This window comes from Hemiscyllium ocellatum, chromosome 23 (assembly GCF_020745735.1).
Source record: "Hemiscyllium ocellatum isolate sHemOce1 chromosome 23, sHemOce1.pat.X.cur, whole genome shotgun sequence".
NCBI classification, from domain to species: domain Eukaryota; kingdom Metazoa; phylum Chordata; class Chondrichthyes; order Orectolobiformes; family Hemiscylliidae; genus Hemiscyllium; species Hemiscyllium ocellatum.
The window spans coordinates 26,837,335-26,860,099 of record NC_083423.1 but is presented as its reverse complement, the minus strand read 5'-3'; the positions used below and the strand labels follow the sequence as shown (position 1 = coordinate 26,860,099).

General features: G+C 39.9%; 1 protein-coding gene across 1 annotated transcript in view; it reads right to left on the bottom strand.

Moving 5' to 3' along the window:
• ccdc146 (coiled-coil domain containing 146) overlaps window positions 1–22,765 on the bottom strand; it is a 145,680-nt gene that overhangs the window by 111,284 nt on the left and 11,631 nt on the right. The window contains exon 2 of the mRNA XM_060842552.1: window positions 989–1,071. Within this exon, the coding sequence (XP_060698535.1) occupies window positions 989–1,071 (83 nt within the window). The remainder of the gene's footprint in view (window positions 1–988; window positions 1,072–22,765) is intronic.

Below are 22,765 nucleotides of genomic sequence, written 5' to 3'. Positions count from 1 at the left end.
GTGCACCCTCTCAGAGTCTTTTTCATTTCCCCCATGTAGAGGAGACTACATTGTGAGCAGCAAATGTAGCAGACTTGATTGTGAGAAGTGCAAATAAAGTGCTGCTTCACCTGCAAGGTACATCTGGGCCCTTGGATACTGAGGAGGGAGGAAGTAAATGGGCAGGTGACAGAATAATTGATGTTGCTAATGTTAATGTTGCCAGAGCAGATTGGGACAAGCCAGAGGGATTCAGTGCTTCTGATATATTAGATATTAGTGCTGAGATATTAGATTAGATTCCCTACAGTGTCAAAACAGACCCTTCGGCCCAACAAGTCCACACTAACCCTCCGAAGAGTAACCCACCCAGATCCATTTCCCTCTGACTAATACACCTAATACTATGGACAATTTAGTATGGCCAATTCACCTGACCTGCACATCTTTGGATATGTTGAAAGCCAACAATACCAGCTAAAATATTCACTCCAGTTCAAATTGATATATCCAGTAAGTGTTCAATTCTGTCTTCAGGAAAGCATGATTACTAATGTAAATTGATCTTGGATGGCTGGAAATTTATTTTCTGTCTCATGTAATCAACAGATGGATACTCTGGTGAAAACCCAAATTATTTCCTGTTTTCTGAGAGGAAATGGATATATTTCTTTCCCTAGTGGTTTTGGTCCCTAGTGGTTTGGATCATAGGAACTCTTTTCTGGAATGACACATTATGGCTCTGACTTCTAACTTTACAATGAGGCGGCTCACTCATTCTAGTCAAATAGCTCAGTTCCCTGGATTAATGATAGGTCAGCACAGAGTTGGCTGGTGGAGTTGCCAGAGAAAAAAAAATCAAATCCAAAAAACATTTCTAAGTAAAACATTTGTTATTGATGAATTTAGCATATCATAAAATAATTTCCCTAAGGACACACAGGTTTTCAATGAAAAATGATTACCAATGCAACAATCAATCATTAATAATTATCATTTAATGCTGTACCTTCGTAAAGCTTCATGCAATAGAATGTATTTGGATTTCAAATGACCAATTTGAGTTCCTGCAATTTTTCCAGCAGAAAACAACTGGAAGTTAGAAAAGAAAGTTATGTTTAGTAATAGTGTATTGAAATACAATAATTATTACTTATTACACAATCCAATCAGAATTAGTGTGGATAATATTTAACATTTCTATCTTAAATAGTCTATCACAATGTCATTCATAATAAATTATCTTATACTTGTAAAACAGCAGACATACCAGGCTTGGAAATCTGTATGTCATAATTATTCTGTACTACGCAGTTACTAGGTTCCAGACAGAACTAACAATATATGAACTTTTCATAACAGCAACCCAATGGGGAGGTTTATTCCAAAGCTGTGGACTTTGTACAAGTTCAAACAAGTATAAACAAGTCCATGAGCACTGGCTGAATACTCACAAGTGTGACATGATTGATCTCTAACAGTCGTACTGTCCCAACATTACATACACCAATTATAATACATACAGGCTGTCCATGGGTTGTGAACAGGTCCATTCTTGAGTCCATTCGCAAGTTGATTTGTATGGAAGTTGGAACATAATGCGGAAATGTAAAATAGCCACTTGTAGATGCAGAAAACATTTGTATATATCAGATCTTTAAAATTACATCCCCCAGATGGGATTGTTTGTAAGTTGGATGTTTGTAAATCAGGACCCCTTGTAATACAAATTAATGGTGTTACACTGGATTGGGATTGATGATTTCTTCCAGTCCTGATTTTGAGAAATTGAGTGCAGTCAGTGAAATGATACCTATTTTCCATGAGATTGATAAGCATCCACCTCACCATGAGTGAATCCTAATAATGCTCATCCAGCTGACATAAGGTTCTATGTTCTCTGCAGTTCTCCTCTTAGGAGTCTGGTTAACGAGACTAAACATAGATTGCCTTAAAAAACAAAATCAATTTATGTTCAGGTTACATCTCTTGCCTGGAATTCACTACACAACCCTTGATGGACTCTCTGTAGGAAGTACCACTCATCGTACCACATGAACTGTTGTGCAGTCTTATATTTATCCTGTCATGGTGAGCAGAATAGGACCCACAATGTAGCTATTTCCTATCTCATGCATATCGTTAGAAATGAGGAGAAGCCTGACCCCTAAAATAGAAGATTTGTACTTCACATAACCACTGCTTTTTTTAGCATTTAAATGGTCTAGTGCTGTAGCTTCACTAGTTTGGTACCCCACTTATCACAGGCTGGTGCTGCTCCTGGCATATTCTCCTACTCTCCTCATTGAACCAAGTTGATCCAAGCACTGTCCCTTTACAGAGCACTTCTAATGGACTCCTACAAGAATTGCTGAAGAACAAAGGAAGAAAGGCCAACAAAAGCTAACTCCATACAATTTAACACAACATTAAAATAACAACCATAATTCAGTAGTTTTCAAATGGAGGTCCATGCATACCAGTAGGTTTGTAGGGAGCGACTGAATAGGCTGAGACTATTTTCCTTGGAAAATAGAGGCTGAGGGGTGACCTTACAGAGATTTATAAAATAAGAGGGGCATAGATAGGGTAAATAGTCAAGGCTTTTTTGCTGGGGTGGGGGAGTCCAAATCTAGAAGGCATAGGTTTAAAGTGAGAGAGAAAAGATTTAAAAGGGACATAAGAGGTAACTTTTTGCGCAGAGCGTGCTGCTAGTATGGAATGAGCTGTCAGAGGAAGTGGTGGAGGCTGGTACAAATACAACATTTAAAAGGCATCTGAATAAATAGAAAGGATTTAGAGGGATATGGGCCAAATGCTGGCAAATGAGAAGAGATTTATTTCAGGATATCTGGTCAGCATGGATGAGTTGGACTGAAGGGTCTCTTTCAGTGCTGTACACCTCTATGACTCTATAAATCTGGCCTTATAGGTAGTTGATATATGACCTCCCGAACTGCCACTAACGTGTTGCTACCAGCTACCATTCTCCCTTAATTGCTGAATCAGTTGAATATCACTGAGGAGAAGCACTGAGCATTGCAAGGGCAGTTAATGTATCTTGAGTGGGGACCTTCAACGCTCATCACAAAGAGTAGCTTGGAAGGATCCAGACTGATTGAGTTGACTGAGTCTTGAAGGACATATCCACCATGACTGGACTTGTAGCAGATAGTAAACAAAAGGGAAGAAACTTATTTGACCTCATCCTCACTAACCTAACTATTGCAGATGCCTCTCTCAATAACAATATCAGCAGGAGTGACCAGTGCAGTCTCTGTTGAGATGAATTCTCATCTTCACATGGAGCACCACTGCCATACAAGGTGGGATAGACGTAGAACAGTTATAGCAGTTCAAAGCTGGGCTTCCTTGAGATGCTCTGGACAATCATCAACAACAGCAAAATTATTTAAGCGAGGCAATCATCTTGCAGTTCTTGCTACATTTTTAATCCAGAAACTCAGACTTCTGGGAGCCTGGGTTGAAAGCTCATCATGGAAGATGGGAGCATTTGAATTCAATAAAGTATCTGGAATTAAGAATCTAATCATGGCTATGAAATCCATTGCTGATTGTCGGAAAAATAACAATCTGGTTCTTTTGAAGGTTTATGCTAAAGAACAAGCCACATCCTTAGCCAAACTAATTCAAAATAGCTACAAAACTGCTGCCTACCCAAAAAAGTGCAAAATTGCTAATATATGTCCTGTCCACAAAATGTAGGACAAATTGAATCTGCATTAGTCTACTCTCAATGTCAGCAATGTGTTGCGATACGCAATCAACGGTTCTAACAACTGACATTTACTCAGCATAAGCTGCATAGACTTAGTTCTGCCAGGGTACTCGTCTTTAGCTTCGTTAAAGCCTTGGCCTAAGTGTGGGCAGAAGAATAGAATTTCAAAAGTAAACTTGCCATAGCCCCATTCTCCTATTAGAAAAAGATGATTAGTGGTGGTTTAACCTCAGGATCACTGTGCCTCAGGCAAGGCCAGAGGGATCTTTAGAAAGAGGGATCTTCATGATAAGCTCAGCCAGCACAGAAATTGAGCTTGTATTGTGGCATCATGCTGCACTGCATGAGGTAACAGCGATTGCTCTGTACATCACAGAATTTGTGGCATCAAGGAGCCATAGTAAAATTGGAATTGATGGGAATTTGAGGAAAATCTTCATAATTTGGAGTCATAAATCAAAAGAAAGGTGGTTGTGGTAGTTGGAAGCCAATCTCAGCCCCAAGCCATTGTTGCAGGAGTTCCTTATGGCAGAATCCTAAGCATCGCCATCATCAGCAATTTCATCAATAGCCTTCCATCTAACAAGGTCAGAAGTCGGGAGGTTGATACCATGTTCAACAGACTTTGTAACTTCTCAGATGCTGAAGTAGTTTGTACACACATGCAGTAAGAACTGAATGGGTGCATGTGACATTTTCACCACACAAGTGACAGGCAATGATGTTCTCCAAAAAGAGATAACATGATTATTCCCTCTGGACGTCCAATGGCATTAACATCCTTAAAACCATCATCAACACCCTAGACGTTACCAATGATCAAAAATCTACCTCAACCAGCCTTGTAATTACAACTGAAAGTCAGAGATAGGGAGTTTTGCACTGAGTAACTCGGCTCCTGACTCTTCAAAGTTTATCCACTATGGATGTTGGTGGTATGTTCGCTGATCTAGTAGGCTTGTTGGCAGACATTTTGTCCCTTTTCCAGATGACATAATCAGTGAAGTGTTGCCTCCTGTGAAGCCCTGCTATACTGTTCCGCTTTGAGTTTATGTGTTTCTGTTCGAGCTGTTTCTGGTCGGTGCCAATTCTGGTTTTCCTTTACAGTGGTTTGTATATTGGGTCCAGGTCAATGGTGGAGTCTGAGGATAAGTACCTTGCTTCCAGGAATTCCCTTGCTGTTTTTTATTAGGCCTGTCCTAGTTTCGTCATGTAGTCCCAGTCAAACTTATGGTTCTTGTTGTCCGTGTGTGTGGATATCAGGAAGAGTTTCTCATGTCATTTGGTTGCTAGTTGGTGTTTATGGATCTGAACAATATACAAACAACCGCAATGGAAAACCAGAACCCGCACCAACTGGAAACAGCTCAAACAGAACCACATAAATTCAAAGTGGAACAGTATAGCACTGTGTACAGGAGGCAACACAGCACTGATGATGTCATTTAGAAAGCAGATGAAACGTCTGCAAACAAGCCTATCAGCTCGGTGAACAGACCAACAATGATCCAACCAGCTCCCAAGCTACAGATGTTCATGAAAACTTTGTCCACTACCTACAAGGCAACTGTTTGGTGTGTGATGGGATACTTCCCATTTTTTGTATAATTGCAGTTCCAATAGCTCTTCATACGCAGGAACATTGACGCCATTGAGGACAGAGCAGCATGCTTGATTGACACCGTCATCCACCAGTTTCATCCCTCTACCACTGGCAAGCTGTGTGTACCATCTATAGAATGTGCTACAGCAACTGCTAAGTCTCCTTTGACAGTATCTTCCAAACCAGTGACTTCCATCTGCAAGATCTCCTCTGAAACACACACCATCCTGGTCTGGAATGTTATCACCATTTCCTCACTGTCAATGGGGCAAAATCTCAGAACTTTGAACCGAAGAAGTCATACTCGACTCAAAACATTAACTCTGTTTCTCTGTTCACAGATGCTGCTAGCATTCGCTGTGTTTGTTTCAGATTTTCAGCATCCACAGTATTTTGCCTTTGTTATGGAATTCTCCCCTTTGCATCACTATGATGCACCAAAACTATATGAATTGCAGCAGTTCAAGTCAATGGGTCATCGCCACCTACTCAATGACAATTAGTGATCACTCAAAATTTAAGACTGAATATTAAAAAGTTTGATAGTAACACAAAATCATGAGGGGCATGGATAGGGTAAATAGACAAGATCTTTTCCATGGGGTGGAGCAGTGCAGAACTAGAGAAATAGGTTTAGGGTGAGAGGGGAAAAATTTAAAACAGACTTAAGGGACAACTTTTTAATGCAAAGGATGGTGCAGGTATGGAATGAGCTGCCAGAGGAAGTGGTGGAGGCTGGTACCATTACAACATTTAAAGAGCATCTGGATGGATATATGAATAGGAATATTTAGAGAGATATTGGCCAAGTGCTGGTAAATGAGAATAGATTAATTTAGGATATCTGGTCAGCATGGATGAGTTGGACCAAAGGATCTGTTTCCGTGCTGTACATCTCTATGACTTATACTGCTTAGCTGCACTGTCTTTTGGTCAAAGTACACATGGAATGATTCCAAACGCTAATGGAATTTCAGTTTCTTGAATTGGTGCCGAGTCAAATCTTGAGGTGCATCAACTATTAAACTAGTCTCAAATCATCCTTCAACTGGTGTCCTATTTATCTGGCTGGCTGGCTGCTGCTTTATCAAACTAAGTGAATCAAATTCTGTTCTTAAGTATATGGAATTTTTACAGGTGTATTGAAAGATCATATCCTTGAAAACCTTGCACTTTCCTCTGAGAAACAAGAAACGATGGCTTTTATTTGGAAGGGTTTACAAATGCCATTGCCAAACATCTCAGAGCATAGATGGGCACACCTATCTCAGTGATATGTGTAAGTAAGTATTTTTCCATTTAATATACTTGTTTACTTATAAAAATGCTTATTTTCTGCAGCACTTTCACATTATGAATGGAACTGATATTGTAAAAGATTACTATTCAGACAGGAGAGTGTATTATTAGCAATCCATTTAAATAGGGGTGCTTCAGACAAAAAAAAACTCAAGAACCATTGGTTTAAAGAAACCAGCCTATTTGATACCAGTCAAATATATTCCGTATGAAATATCATATTAAAGGACTCCTCTGTGTAAAACTCCTATATAAATGCAGTTTGTTTTTATTGTTGTTGATTGCACATGTAATTTGTTAACAAGCCAGTAATTTACAGTTCTTTAATCACCACCTCTCATGAAGATTATGCTGCAAATGGCACAAATCTGCATATCTGAGTTTGCAACCATTTTTAATGTTATTATTGCAGGTAAAGTAACTATACTGACAAAAGACAAACCAGTAAAAATAATTTAAAATAGTCATATTAGAAGCAATCACATTTTCAGAGAAGAGAAAGAGATTTAGTTGATGCTTCAGTTATTAAATCTGTATTGTCATTCCAGAAATTTTGATGACCCATGATCTTGTGTAATGGTTTAGTTGTACAGGCTGCTGATACAATACTCGTGGTTTGCAGCTGATATAGTTGATGTCGAAAAATTAACAGAAGTTCAGAGGCCAAAAAATTTCAGTGATGTTACCAATGAGACAAAATCCACTTAATATTGTTAGTTCGTTCCAAAAAGAGTTTAGAAATGAGTAGTTGGAGTGTGATCCCTCAAACCAAGGATTTCAGGTGGGCAGCAATGGTAAATGACCTAATAGGTGTTAAGCTGAATATGTTTGACATTCACAGCATTCTCCTGCACAGCAGCTCAGATCTATTAAACTTGCAACTCCACTAATTTCTCTCTCTAGGTACCTATTTACATTCCCAACTGAGTGTCCATACTGACACTTGCCTTCACCTTTGAGCTGCTTCATATCTAAGCTTCATAGTCACCTTCCACAAATGCAGTCCTTTCCTATCTCCACACAGTTCCCACAACCACAAATTTAAGCTTTCGTTCCTTGCAGAAGAATGCAAAACTCTCATGAGCGGCAGAGCTGGGGTTGGACCTATGTTGAGATGAGCCTTGAAGGTTGGCCTCTGTCTTTTAGGGTTGCAGGTAGTTGAGGAAAATGCAGCCAGCGCTGCTTCTGGTATTGTTCTAGTGCTGTTAGTGTTGACATTTTTGCTCCTTTTGCTCCAAGTCAGATATTGGGTATAGAGCCTCAAAACTGAAGGCTGGCAGTAAGTAAGTGCAGATTATGCAATTGAGGTCAGGTGGGTTAAACTGACTTCCAAGAAGTTAGAAATCACCTGTCAAGTAGTGAGGATATATTCTCAATAGAAGGTTTGTGAGCAACAATCTCTCATGTGCAAGTTCACTCTTGAAGGTTTCTTTAATTTTCAGTAAACAAACAACTACCATTGTGTTCTTATCTGGTGAGTTCCACACGGCCCTGAGATGATTGGGGATTTCAATATTTTTATTACTTATGGTCAGTTCTTCTATAATGCAATAGTTGCTTTCTTGTGCAACCCCATTTTATAGAAAAATCACACTTTAGAAACAGCGCTTAAGGTGTTGGTGCTGTAATCATGTTACAGCCAACACATGTTTTAAAAGTTTGCGCTGTAAAAACAGCGTACCCAATTCGTCAATCGCATTACAGTGAATTTGCGTTGACGAAATGCACATTATAATGGAACGACCTGTATTTTACAGCACCATTGGTTTTTTTTCGCACTCACCTAAAAAGTCACCTAAATTAAAATAGGCAGAATCTTGTGCCACATTTTGGAGCTAAAAACTGAACTACCCCTCTTCTCCCTTGCTAGCTGGATGGCTGAATCTTATGTGACAGATATGAACGGTGGAGTAGGAAAGCATTCTACACATGTCCAACCAACTTTCTAGCCTGGTAATGCCTAATGACTAGGTGGAAGCACTGGAAATCCTAGGTCTTGATTTGGATCAGGATTCTTGATAGTTCATGATAAAAAAAATTCTGATTTTCTATCATGGTTTAATATTTAAAATGCTACAATGTGTAATATTTTATGCATTTTTCTCCAGAAGGAAAACCACATATTCATGTATTTCAATCCTACTGCTTTAAATACCATCTACGTCCAAAAGCAGGCAGTTCAATTTGTTTGCCTTGAAAATGTCAAAAGTTCATGATATTCCATTGACATACTAACATAAAGATCAAATTTGTGTCTATAATTTTTTCTTTTATTCTCAGTACAAAAACTGCAGAGAGTATTTAAAAGAAAAACTCCATTGCTTTACAAGAAGTAACAGCATGACCTGATATATGTGCTGTTGTAAGTGAAATTAATGTTTGCACTGTTTAGAATTAATGTTTCTATCCTGACATCTATGATGACTAACATTTTCAAAAAAATGTTGTTATGGAGAAAGTGACAAACGCGCTCTCAATTTGTTCTGAACTATTTGGAAATATAGGATCCACTTGAAAACTAAATGCGTCATGCATTTGTACTTGATTTTCTGCCTTGCAAAATATATTTGAGGGAGACCAATGTAACATTGTTTGTATGATTAATTCATTTTCTGGCAAAAGTATTTCAAAATCAAAACAGCCAGCTATGTAGCATTTTTAGGATTTGATTTTACAGAAGCAAATGTTCTGTATATTAACAGTGTGTTGGGGAAGAATGGAAGTTTTTTTAAAACTTTGAATTTAAAAAAAAAATGCTGTGGTTTATGCTTCAGTTGTCATTTCAAAGACAATATACACACTTTGCATTTGTGTTCAATTGCTGAGTGGCCAAAAGTGGAGGAAAAAGGGAGGAGGGTCAGGTCTGTGTACAGTAATAAAAAAAATGCTGGTGAGACTGTAACGAAGAATGAGTGGAAGATAGTGTTGGAAAACTGGTTGCTTTGTTCAGGGACACGTGAATGAATCTGATTTCAGACCCAGAAAGGAGAAAAGACATGAATTCAAAAGTGAGAACTAAAGTCTGAGGACTCGAATTTTTTTGCTCCATGAAGTAGCGAGAAAAATAACGTGTGGATGGCTTCATTGGGTGAGAGCACAAAATCTTACTCCTGAGATAAATATTAGCAATTAAGTCCTCCTTTCAACTTTGAACTAAGTCAACTTTCTCACATATCTGTACTCACATATTTACGCATTATGAACTAAAAACTTACTGGAATTAACTTTACCTTTCTAATATTAACTTCTGCCCAGTTGTGATTATTGACACTTCAGAAACTTGACTTCTAGTAGTAAGTTTGCTGGTTGACTTGGTCTTCATTATTTAGTCTGGGTGAGTTCTTTGCTTTGAATGCCTCTAGCGAAATTTTGTCAATGCTCGGTTTCCTAGCTTTTGCTGTAAAGTCTACAATGCAATAGGTGTGTCCACAGGGATCAAGACTAGATGTGACCCTTGGCCATCATGGAGTCCAAGTGAAGAACTTCATCAGCTTCTGCTTCAGAAAGGTTGCTTAGAGTAAAGGATCAGACTGTAGGTTGTCTAAGGGTAACTATTCGGTGCTGAAGGCAAGAGAGCAGTTTGTGTCTGTCGGGAACAGTTAAGTGTCAACAGGAATGGGGCAGATAATAAATGTTGTTGAAAGGCATGGTGCTATGTAAACATCAGAGTGGTGTACGCTCCTGCAGCATATATGACAAATACAGTGTATGTATATAAAGAGCTTAAAAATGTATTGCTGGAAAAGCACAGCAGGTCAGGCAGCATCAAAGGAACAGGAGAATTGACATTTCAGGCATAAGCCCTTCGGGCATACCCTAAACGTCGATTCGCCTGTTCCTTTGATGCTGCCTGACCTGCTGTGCTTTTCCAGCAACACATTCTTAAACTCTGACCTCCAGCATCTGCAGTCCTCACTTTCTCCTATGTACATAAAGAACATGGCAACGTGTGAAAAGGAACGGACAAGCACGGTTTGTGGTGTGAAGACGATCTCCAGAGACAGACGTGCCAACACAGTCAGTCCAAAACCTGAAGTATTTCTAGTTTGGAGGCATTGGTCACAGTCTGGCAGTTGGTTAAATTCATATCCGGGGAGGAATGCCATTTCAGTCTGGGAATTAGGCCATAGTCAGTCCTGGAAGTCAAAATAAGTCCAGGCTTGTGGTTAGTCAATCAAGGCATCTTGCAAGTTCCTTTCAAGTGATACATCATGTCATAAATATGCAAAGTGTATTTGGGAATTGGGCCTTAGCCAAGCAAAGTGGTGAGTCGTACATAAACCAGGACCAAGGCATTGAGGCCTTGCGCAGCTCATGCACAGAGACTGGCCTGGTTATATTGGAGAAATGAGGGAATAGATACAGTCATAGGGGGCAACTGAATATGGGATGCAATTTAGAGCAGGGAATGCGAGTGGACAGTATTGAAAGTGGGGTGAATCAAGAGAAAAGTTGAAGTCACTCTCGCCATGATCAAGGGTGGGTACAGGACCTGCAAGGTTATCAGCATCTTGATAGTGAAGGATTCCAGAATGAAACAGGGACATTAATTGTTGCATGAGGGGTTCAATTGAAAGTTGGGTGTGTGGGTGAGGGTGAAGTATTACTAAGGTAAAGGGATTGTGGAAATATGTGAGAGGTGAAGAATGGAGGGTGATATTGTGGGTCACAGCAGGAGCCAGCAATTCACTGCAGCAAATGCAAATCCTGAAGCTCACCACTTGATTTAATAATCAACTGACCAATATGCTTTCAATACCAATATGGCAACACCCAAAATGGGAAGAGTAAATAACTTTTTTCTGAAAGGGGACGGAGTTGATGGCTGGAATGTGGGCCAACTGAAGGGCTACTCCAAAAATTAGCATTTGGGTAATAATTCAATGTGAACCTTTTGCCTTTAATTCACTCTTAGGTTGCATGTCTACATAGCTTCTAATATGCAAAATAGGTCCAGGCAAAGACCAAATGATGTGGTCATTTGGCCTAACTGCCTGCTCTTCTTTTGTGTTTATCTCTATTTCTGTAGTCCCTTAGGTGCTAGAGCGAACTATTCACCCCCAAGAACACATTTTAATTCAAATTTGTAAGTTTCATTTGGGATTTTCTTTAGATCCTTTTAAAAGCTGTCATTTTGGTCTCATTTGTCTTGATTTGTTTTAGAGTTGCTTTAAAAGCTCATTGTGACTTGATCTCATGAAGTACTACATGAAAGTACATTGTGACTTCATTGGAATTGGGTGATCTTTCAAGTTTATAATACTTAATGTAACAAGGGGGACGCATTCAAAGCCTCATTTTCCTTTTAGGTAAAGGCAGACCGTCACTAGGACTGCAAGCAATGAAATTGCGATGTCATATCCTCACACATAACATAAAGGTTGTTTGGAGAGGCCTGGAGTGGTGAATTGGAAGAGTTGGTGGGGGAAAACTCCTGGCAACTGCTTCAGGCCAAGACCACATGAACACCTTTTTTGGGATACGTGAAATGAGATCAGGACCATCACTGTGCACAGGGGAGAAATTTAACAGCTGCAGACACCACCAAGCATTTATGCTTTTAGTGGCTAAAAGCTACCCTCTCTAGCCACATAGCAATGTAGAATCATGTAGAGCACATGGTGGTTGGTGTCTTAGCCAGGTATGAGACTGATCTCTCTGAGCTAATCTAGAACTGGGGAAGGATGTCAGGGATGAAGAGCGATAGAACCGTGGAATTTAATTTAATGTTATCAACGATCTCCTGCATGCAAAAGGATCACAGCATGCGTCAATCCTGTCATTCTTCTTGTTCTCCTCGAGTTGTTCCCAAAAACTGTGAAGATAAAAACAGTGCCAACAGGCTCCATCTGCTGAGGGAGAAAGAGCAAGACAGGAGCCACCATGTTGAAGGAGATCTCTCAGGTTCTAGAGCTTTAGATGCAGTTATCTGCAATTCAGTGAAGCTCACTGTCAACAAAATCTCAGGATGTCCCAGGCCATTGTTTCGTGTCAACTGCTGGAAAAAGATCTGCAGCCATATGGACTGAATGGCAATCCTACTCAGGTAGCCCTATAGGTAATAGCTAGCCTTCACGTTTATACCAGATTTTAGCTTTAGAGCCTGCCGAGGGGCCTTTGTGGCATTTTACAGTTCTCAACTCATAAGTATACCTGGGAGATTACTAATGCTTTCTCAACAGGAGCCCAATAATTTATCTTTCTTTGTACCTTGACGCAGGGAGTCAGGCAGCTAGGACTTGCTGCCATTGCTGTTTACTGCAATTTCAGGGTACAATCAATTACACATATACGACAAACAGAGTATCCTATCATAAAACAGCAGTTTTTGTCACCAGAAAAAGGATTTTACTCCTATATGTCCAAATTATTTGTGACCACAAGAACCAAATAATGCAGGTTTGCACGAGATGTCCAAGGAGCTGCTGTGACTCTTACATCTTCGACCATTCTCAAGTGCTAAGCCGCCTCTGCTGCAGCACATACAACGAGTGATACTCCTTCCACACTTGGTCAACTTAATTTCGAAGCAATCCTTAGACTGTTGGTGAGCAGTGATACATTATTGTATGTATTTTGACAAGGATTACTATAAATCAAACTATAGGCCTTCTTAAAATGATTCCTGCAATGACCAGGTGGTCCCATGCAGTCTACCCCAGATAGGGGGTACCTGCATCTGAGTGGTTTGCTGCATCCTCTACAATCCCTGTTGACAGAAGAGAAGGTTCAGGAGCAAGAAGAAGTCTCAGAGGAAGCCAATGAGTGCAAAGGCCTTGAGGCAGGCCACATTAGCTGTCTAAAAGATAGACAGGACAATGGTCCACCGAACCACTGAGGCCAAGCATTTCCAGGGTCACTAAGCCGGCCAGAGATATTTTCTGTTAAGGTTATGTTTTCATTTGCACAGTTGGCTGTCAACTCTCTCCTTGCACAAAGACTGAGTTGATTGTTCCATTTGATTTATCTATGCAATAAAATGTTTAGATTTCCTTTCAAATATGGTTCTGATCTCAGTTCTATGAAAGTTAAAAGTGCATATGCGAACTGGGCCTGCACTAATGTTAGTGCTGTTACATTGTGTAGTTTTGTAACAAAGCTCTTCTGGATAGTTGCGCTAAAATAGTCCTTGAGTCAGAGAAACATCAGTCACATTAGAAAGTCTGCCCCTTGTTGAGTGCTCCACAGTTGTGTCACATCCTGAGACTGTTCCTTAAATGCCTTACACCCTCACTAGCTCCATACTCCTGCAGAATGCAATGAGTCATCTCTGTACTCTCACAATGCCTGAGCATCCTTGACAAAGCTTTCACAACTTTGGGCTACAAAGACTTCTCCATTCATCTGCACAGAATTACAAAATTGCTATAGTGTAGAAGGAGACCATACAACCGGTTGTGTTTGCACTGACTTTCTGAGTATTTTGACAAAGTGCCAAATTCCTGCTTTTTCCCCACAACCCTATATGTTGTTTCAAGAGGAAATTGGTTGAGTATTTAAATTGAATATCTCAATTGAACCTGCCTCTACCACACTTACAGGTAGTGCATTCCAAACCCAGACCACTCACTGTGTGAAAATGTTTCTTCTCACATTCGAGATATTGATGTTCGACACAGTCTTTCGAGTATAATACATGTTTCGTCAAGACAAATTGGCTATAACATGATTGATGAATTGTGGAAGCTGTTTTTGATAACGCAAAATTTCTACTGAATGAGTATAGTGACCTTCAACAACATGATCTTCTACAGCGGTTTTCCATAGTGTGATTTTCTATAGCACAAGGTTGCAAAGGAATGCAACTGTTGTGTTATAGCAGAATTACCTGTATTGCCATTGTCAACCTCTCACTTCAATTTTAAAGCACAGTTTTGACAATGCCAGATATGGAACAGATCTTTCCCTCGGCAGAATTCAGATACTAAGAACAAATAGATTAGATTAGATTAGATTCCCTATCGTGTGGAAACAGGCCCGTTGGCCCAACAAATCCACACCGGCCCTCTGAAGAGCAACCCACCCAGACCAATTCCCTTACATTTACCCCTGCACCTAACACTATGGGCAATTTAGCATGGCCAATTCACCTAACCTGCACATCTTTGGATTGTGGGAGGAAACCAGAGCACCCGGAGGAAACCCACGCAGACACTGGGAGAATGTGCAAACTTCACAGAGACAGTTGCCCGACCCCAGGTGCCTGGCGCTGTGAAGCAGCAGTGCTAACCACTGAGCCATCGTGCCACCCTACATGACAGATTCCACCACTGCGCCCACAATATGTGTGTGAAGCAGGATCAGGAATTGCACATCCCAGGCTCTGATCATGAGTGCTTTCATCCAATCTTCAATTTATTGGTGTGTGTTTCCTTGAGAAATTAAGTGTTCTCCAGTCATTCACTACATGGTTAGTAAGGAGCATGGTCAGTGTGAGACTGCAGCAGTGTGGGTCCTCAGATGAGTGAGGCGAAGGCTGAGTGAGTTACTGACTGATTGTAACCAGTGCCTCTACACTGAAGATGTTGACCTGAGAGAGGACACTGATAGTAGAGTGTCTATTATGCCATTAGATTTTCAGGATTCAGTGAAGGCACCTGAAGGGATTTGAGGTATCTGCGATACATTGTCTTTGACATAGGAGGGCAAGCAAAACTGTTGTAGACCATGATGGCACGGTGGCACAGTGGTTAGCACTGCTGCCTCACAGCGCCAGAGACTTGAGTTCAATTCCCACCTCAGGCAACTGACTGTGTGGAGTTTGCACGTTCTCCCCGTGTCTGTGTGGGTTTCCTCTGGGTGCTCTGGTTTCCTCCCACAGTCCAAAGATGTGCGGGTCAGGTGAATTGGCCATGCTAAATTGCCCGTAGTGTTAGGTAAGGGGTAAATGTATGGGCGGGTTGGTGTGGACTTGTTGGGCCGAAGGGCCTGTTTCCACACTGTAAATAATCTAATCTAATGACCATTGTATCAGGCTTGAGGTTTTTGTCTTCAAATACTCTGTTCCTCAGATAGCCGAAGACTGCTATGGAACACTGTGGTAATGTTGAATATCATCATCAATGTCTGCCCTTGTTGAGAGGAGGTTTGCAATGTACAAGAAATTATCCATATTGCCAGTGGCTCGCCAAGGATCTAGACAGTCAGAGGATAGTGTCATGCTGAGGGAAAAGGCTGTTCCAGATCTGTAGCCTAAGGCCTATTTTGCCATACACTTCCAAGGATGCACTGATAATGTTTTGGAGCTTAGCCTTTGAGTACGCACACATACAAACATCACTTGCAAACTGCAGTTATATGACAGAGGTCGAACTAGTTATGATTCTGGACAGGAGACAATGCAGGTTGAACAATTTCCTACTTGTCCTGTGGAGAAGCTCCAATGCAGTCAGGAACTTCATGGATATGGGACAGAGTGCTGCATTAAGGAAAATAGAGAAGAGCATTGGTGCAAAGACATTGTATAACTTGGCACCAGTTTTCACAAGCATTAGTGCCATGCTGGATTTGTTTGTGAAGATCATGCTTTCACAGTAGGCAGAAGATGGTGATAGATCTTTTGAGGTGGCCAAATTTGAGGATGATGTTGTATAATACCTCTTGACTGACAGTTGACAGCCTTAATGGGGTTGACAAAAGCTATGTGTGGAGGTTATTGCTGCTCTCTGCATTTTCCTTGGACCTGTCTTGCTGTGAAGATAATGTCCACTGTCCACTTGAAGGTCATAATCTATGTTGTGGCAAGAGTTGGAGCTCTTAAGCCACTGGGAAGTGACAATTGGAGACAATGCTTGCAATGAACTTCCTTTCTGTTACCTTCTTCTATGTCTTTTATTCGCCTTCATATCTGAGGCCTGTCATGACATGCACAAAAACAGAAGTTGCTAGAAAAGCTCAGCAGGTCTGGCAGCATCGTGAAGAAAAATCAGAGTTAATGTTTCAGGTCTGGTGACCCTTCCTCAGAACTATCATGACATGGGCTGCTTTCAGCACAGCCAATCCATTTTCACCAACTTATGGCTCTCATAACCTTTCTTTCTTGCTGGAATATTATCTTCCTTTCCTTTGTCTGCCTAACTGACTTTCATTCTCTCAGGGTTCCATTTCTGCTCACTTCTTTCCCCACCACCTCCTGTCATCAGCAAATATACCACCTTTCCAAATGGCTATCGGTTGTGAAGATGGATCCTTGCACTTGAAATGTTAACTCTGCTTTCACTCCACAGATGCTGACAAACCTGAGTTTCTCCAGCAACTTCTGGTTTTGTTTCAGAACTTCAGCATCTGCAGTTCCTTGTTTCATTTTGTTCTTAAAGTTATTCGATTATACCCAGAAATATTAATCCAAGAAAAGGCCTATACAAATAGTTTAATTTGAAATGAGTTGAAATCAAGCTGATTCTTGACCTTTTTATTTCCCATCAGTCAGAGGTTTTGAAAAGATAAGTTTCATGAGTGAAGACCTAATTCTGGGATAATATCAGTTCAATCCTTTCATGATCAAAAATGTAAATATTTAGACTAGTACTTGAGCTATTTTCAGTATGCTATGTAATAAATTAAACTTAAGTATTTTTTGTGCAGAAAGCCTAGAGCAGATAGATTTCCAAAATAGGGTTATTCAAAATTGCTGAAGTGAATGCTGAGTTACAAGGCAGTATTTAAATTCTCATAATTTTTACAAGAGTTGAGAGAGTTCTCTTAGGTGGTGAGGAGAGACAGATTGGGGGGAGAAAGGATTAAATACGTGCTTTAAAACCTGTGCAAGGAAGATGGAAACTGGAATATGGAAACGAAACAATACTGTTTGCATGCTAAACATAAAACAATTGTGAATAGCTCTTAAATAAAAGTGGTTGGAACCTAATACTGCACTTCCTCACAAAGAGAGTGTCACACTTTGAAGTGCATTATCAATTGCATTGTATTCAGTTTTGACATTTAAAGCACTGTATTTAAAAGGTTCAATGAAGTAACACATTGTGGTAAATTTTCAACTTGCTGCCAGTGCATAAAACTGTTTTGAATCTGCTGCTTTTCATATGGAAACTTGCTGATTTCTATTTTCATTGAAATTAATAGGCAGAATGATGTTTCGCAATTTTGAAAATCTACCTTATTGTTTCAAACAAATACCTAAGATCACAATTTAATTCAGGCACTATTGAATGGTTTTGTCTGTAGAGAAAATCATAGCTACATTTTCATAAAATCAAAGAATTTTTTGAAGCTGATTTGTATAAATTCTGTTACTTGTTCCAGATGCTTAAGAGTTTGCTTTGGGATTAGTTAGTGTATCATTGTACGTGGGAAGGAGCTTTCTTCCTTAATTGAATGTCACCACTTCTGGTTGTCATGCATAAACCACAAGCCAAAGTTTTCAGTTTCAATACGTATTTGAATGTTTGGGAATTGTTAGTTCCCTATATATTTTCTTGATTTGAAATAATAATGAAAAAAAAATCAATGTAGCAAATTGGTGAATGGGTGAGACTTAAACATTTAAGTAATAAATTTGTTCATTTGCTCGTATGTTTCTGCACGATTGCAGAGTTCATAGTCTCACTTTGAAACTCCCTGGAGTTATAAGCAGTTGATCGACCAATTCAGATGATTCTGTACTTTCTTCATTACATGGTGACAAGAGTAAGGGCTTAAGAGTCAAATGCTTGTCTGCCCATTCTGCATGGCATTTAGGAAAGAGGGTTCAAAAAGTGAAAAACTTTTAGACATTGCAGCACAGCATTTACCACATCCCCACTACCAAAATCATTTAAACATACTAAAGGTAAATTTCAGCATGATTTAATCAACTCAATAGTACCTCCTTAAAATGTAGGTTTTGGAATCTTTCTGGAGTAAAAGACTAATGTGTTATGTTATGGGATTTGTCTCTTAGTAACATGCCTCCCAACTGAGAACATACAAGCAGTTAATGTATTGAGAAACAGATAATTATGCAATGCTTACAGCATAGAAGGAGGCCACTGCACCCATTGTGTCCATGTCAGCTCTCTGGAAAAGTAACCCACTGAGTCTCAGTCATCTGTCATCTACCCATGGTCCTACAATTATTTTCTCCAAATAACTGCCATTTTTGAAGCTTTGATTGAATTTGCCTTCAGCACACTCTTGGGCCAATGTATTCCAGCTCCTCACTATGGTTGAGAAAAAGTTTTTATCTCATGTTGCCATTGCTTTTTTTGTGAATCATCTTAAATTGATGCCTCTTGTTCTCTGTCCTTCTGCCAACTGGAACAGTTTTTCCCAACTTATTCTAAACCCTACTCCTCATGATTCTGAACAGATAATCAATTCTCTTCCTAATCTTCCTGTCTTCCAGGAGAACAGCCCCATCTCCTCCAATTCATCATCTAAGTGTAGTACCTTATTGCGGGAATTACTTGTCAATAAAACCTTCACAGCTTTCCTAAAATATAGTGCCCATAGTACACCTGTATATAGCTGAGGCCAAACTCATGGCCTATTGAAACACTGAAACCATTGGAGACTGCAATATCCTCATATCCAGTCTTCCTCCTTTTAGTGCGTATTTTCTCAGTACAAGTTACAGATATGTGAGCATACTCTTACTTCTCTCCTACCCTGCCTGGTATTGTAACCTTACTCTCATTTTACAGTCAGTTCATTTATAAAGAGATAGATGCATTCTTGTGCAACCCTGCATTATAGAAAAATTGCACTTTAGAAACAGCACTTTAAAGTGCTGGTGATGTAATCTTGTTACAGTCAACATACATTTTAAAAGTTCACACTTTACAAATAGTTCCGAATTCATCAACCTCAAATTCACGTTGAGGAAACATGCATTAGCAGAACACCCTGTATGTCTTTCTCTGTTTAAGGAGTGCAAATCTGGCAAACAACTGGAGGTGGAGCCTTCAATATAGAATCATAGAGTCATAGAGATGTACAGCATGGAAACAGACCCTTCGGTCCAACCCGTCCATGCCGACCAGATATCCCAACTCAATCGAGTCCCACCTGCCAGCACCCGGCCCATACTTCCAAACCCTTCTTATTCATAGACCCAATCAAATGCCTCTTAAATGTTGCAATTGTACCAGCCTCCACCACTTCCTCTGGCAGCTCATTCCGTACACGTACCACCCTCTGTGTGAAAAAGTTGCCCCTTAGGTCTCTTTTATATCTTTCCCCTCTCACCCTAAACTTATGCCCTCTAGTTCTGGACACCCCCACACCAGGGAAAAGACTTTGTCTATTTACCCTATCCATGCCCCAACCTGTTCAGCCTCTCCCGATAACTCAAATCCTCCAACCCTGACAACATCCTTGTAAATCTTTTCTGAACCTTTTCAAGTTTCACAACATCCTTCCTGTACAGCCGCAACATGCCCTCCCAACTCCTGTACTCAATACTCAGACCAATAATGAAAAGCATACCAAACTCCTTCTTCATTATCCTATCTACCAGTGACTTCACTTTCAAGGAGCTATGAAGCTGCACTCCAAGGTCTCTTTGTTCAGCAAAACTCCCTAGGACCTTATCATTAAGATTAGATTAGATTAGATTACTTACAGTGTGGAAGCAGGCCTTCGGCCCAACAAGTCCACACTGACCCTCCAAAGAGCAACCACCCAGACCCATTCCCCTACATCTATCCTTTCACCTAACACTATGGGCAATTTAGCACGGCAAATTCACCTAACCTGCACATTTTTGGACTGTGGGAGGAAACTGGAGCACCCAGAGGAAACCCACACAGATACGGGGAGAATGTGCAAACTCCACACAGACAGTTGCCTGAGGCAGGAATTGAACCCGGGTCTTTGGCACTGTGAGACAGCAGTGCTAACCACTGTGGCACCATGCCGCCCATAAGTGTATACGTCCTACTAAGATTTGCTTTCCCAAAATGCAACACCTTGCAAGTATCTGAATTAAACTACATCTGCCACTTCTTAGCCCATTGGTACATCTGGTCAAGATCGTGTTGTAATCCTAGGTAACCTTCTTCACTGTCCACTACACCTCCAATTTTGGTGTCATCTGCAAACTGACTAACTGTATCTCTTATGATCGCATCCAAATTATTTATATAAATAACAAAAAGTAGAGGGCACAGAATCGATCCTTGTGGCACTCCACTGGTCACAGGCCTCCAGTCTGAAAAACTACTCTCCACCACCACCCTCTCTCTTCTACCTTTCAGCCAGTTCTGTATCCAAATGGCTAGTTCTCCCTGTACTCTGTGAGATCTAACCTTGCTAATCAATCTCCCATGGGGAACCTTGTCAAACATCTTGCAGGTTGTATTCCATTGTTATGTAAATTAAGTCAATGACCCTCTTTATTAAGTGAAAGCTAACCAAATTTCATTCTTTCTTTAAGAGAGAAGTAGCAGAGTGAATGCGCTACATTAATAGGATTAATCACACTGTTTCCATGGCATAGGATGCTATTACAAAATGCCGTTATGTTGTTTTGTGGATACTGCATGTCAAATTTGCCCTGTACCAGAACTCCCTCAATGCTAACTGAGTTGCAATCTTACATAGAAACCCATGCAGTTCAACACTCAGAAACCTGCCAACAGTCATGATGCCTTCATACTGCAGCAGTACTACATTTGAGTAAAAATGAGGTCTGCAGATGCTGGAGATCACAGCTGCAAATGTGTTGCTGGTCAAAGCACAGCAGGCCAGGCAGCATCTCAGGAATAGAGAATTCGACGTTTCGAGCATAAGCCCTTCATCAGGTACTACATTTGAGCCACTGTCATAGATCAAAGGTGGCTACAAAAATTACAAAGTGAATCCTTTGAACTCATGTGCAATGTTGAATTCATGCACATTTGTGCAGTGCACATACAATGAAAACAATGCTGGAACACAAAATGTGATGGAGCAGATATTCAACTTCAAAATGAATTCTGAAACTTCAGCCAATGGCATCCACCTGAATATGAACTCCTACTGAAAAGAAGCTTCACTAGGCACTAACGATCTGGACTCAGACAAAGATCAAAAGAATTAATATCCATATGATTAATTTATAAGTTAATCTGAATTACAACCTGTTTCCTTTCCTTCTATTCTGTGTGAGTAGGTGTGATTTCACATGTGTGTGAGATCATCTCCAATTTTAATTTCATTAATAAACCATCTTTTTGTTTTCACCTTAGATCCTAGTTTAAGGTTGACCATTTAAAAATTAAACTTCACAAAGAAGGGTTGGAGGAGGGACCAAAATGTAGTCTCTTTCAAAAGAGAGAAAAAAAGAAAAATTTTTAAAATTATGCTATGGATCAGAGAAGAAAAATAAAACAATTCAATGTACTTTTCTCAATTACAGAAATCGTATGCTTGTCTGAAATGAAATCCATCACAAACAAGTGAAAACAAGACAAAATCTGACCCAAATCCAAATCTAAGAAATATAGCTGAATTTGACACTAAAAAAACTAAAAGCTAAGAGAAAAAATTCAGTGGCTGAAAAGATCTTTCAATACAAATAAACATTATGCACCAAATTTAGTTAATCTACAGTAACGGTAGACAGAGGAGAGTTAACTGGCAAATCCTTAGCATAATTAAGATCAGGACAGTTTAGGAGTAAATAGAGATTTTTAAAAATCCTTGGAAGTCAAAACGATGTGCTTTATTTAAGATCTGATCAAACGTTTGGGTCTCATCTGGAACAGCTAGAAGAACACAGAACTAATTAGAGTACCTTACCAAAAGTAATTAGCCTAGCCAAGTAATGACTGATAAACATAATAAAAAGGAAGCAACAGCCAGAGTTTCAAGAGAGAGAAAGAGAGAGACAGAGAGTTTCTAAAGAGCATAAGCTTTTCACCAAAAATAATGCTGGACATTAAAAGCTGAACAGAGAAATATAGAGAGAAAGAGAATATGTAAGTTGAGCAAGAATGAAATTTTCTTCAAAAGATGCAAGTAATGAAATTAAAAGTCCAAAAAAAGTCTGAAATGATGCAGAAAATGGTAGTTTGATTATTAGGGAATGGGTTGGTCTGACCCTGGCACTGTGCCCATGGATTTCCAGAAAAGTCCAAAGAGAATACAAAAATGGAAGAGAACCAGAACGGTTCTGTTCAGCCACTGAGAGCTGCAGAAGCCTCAAAGATCCTTAAGGGATGAAA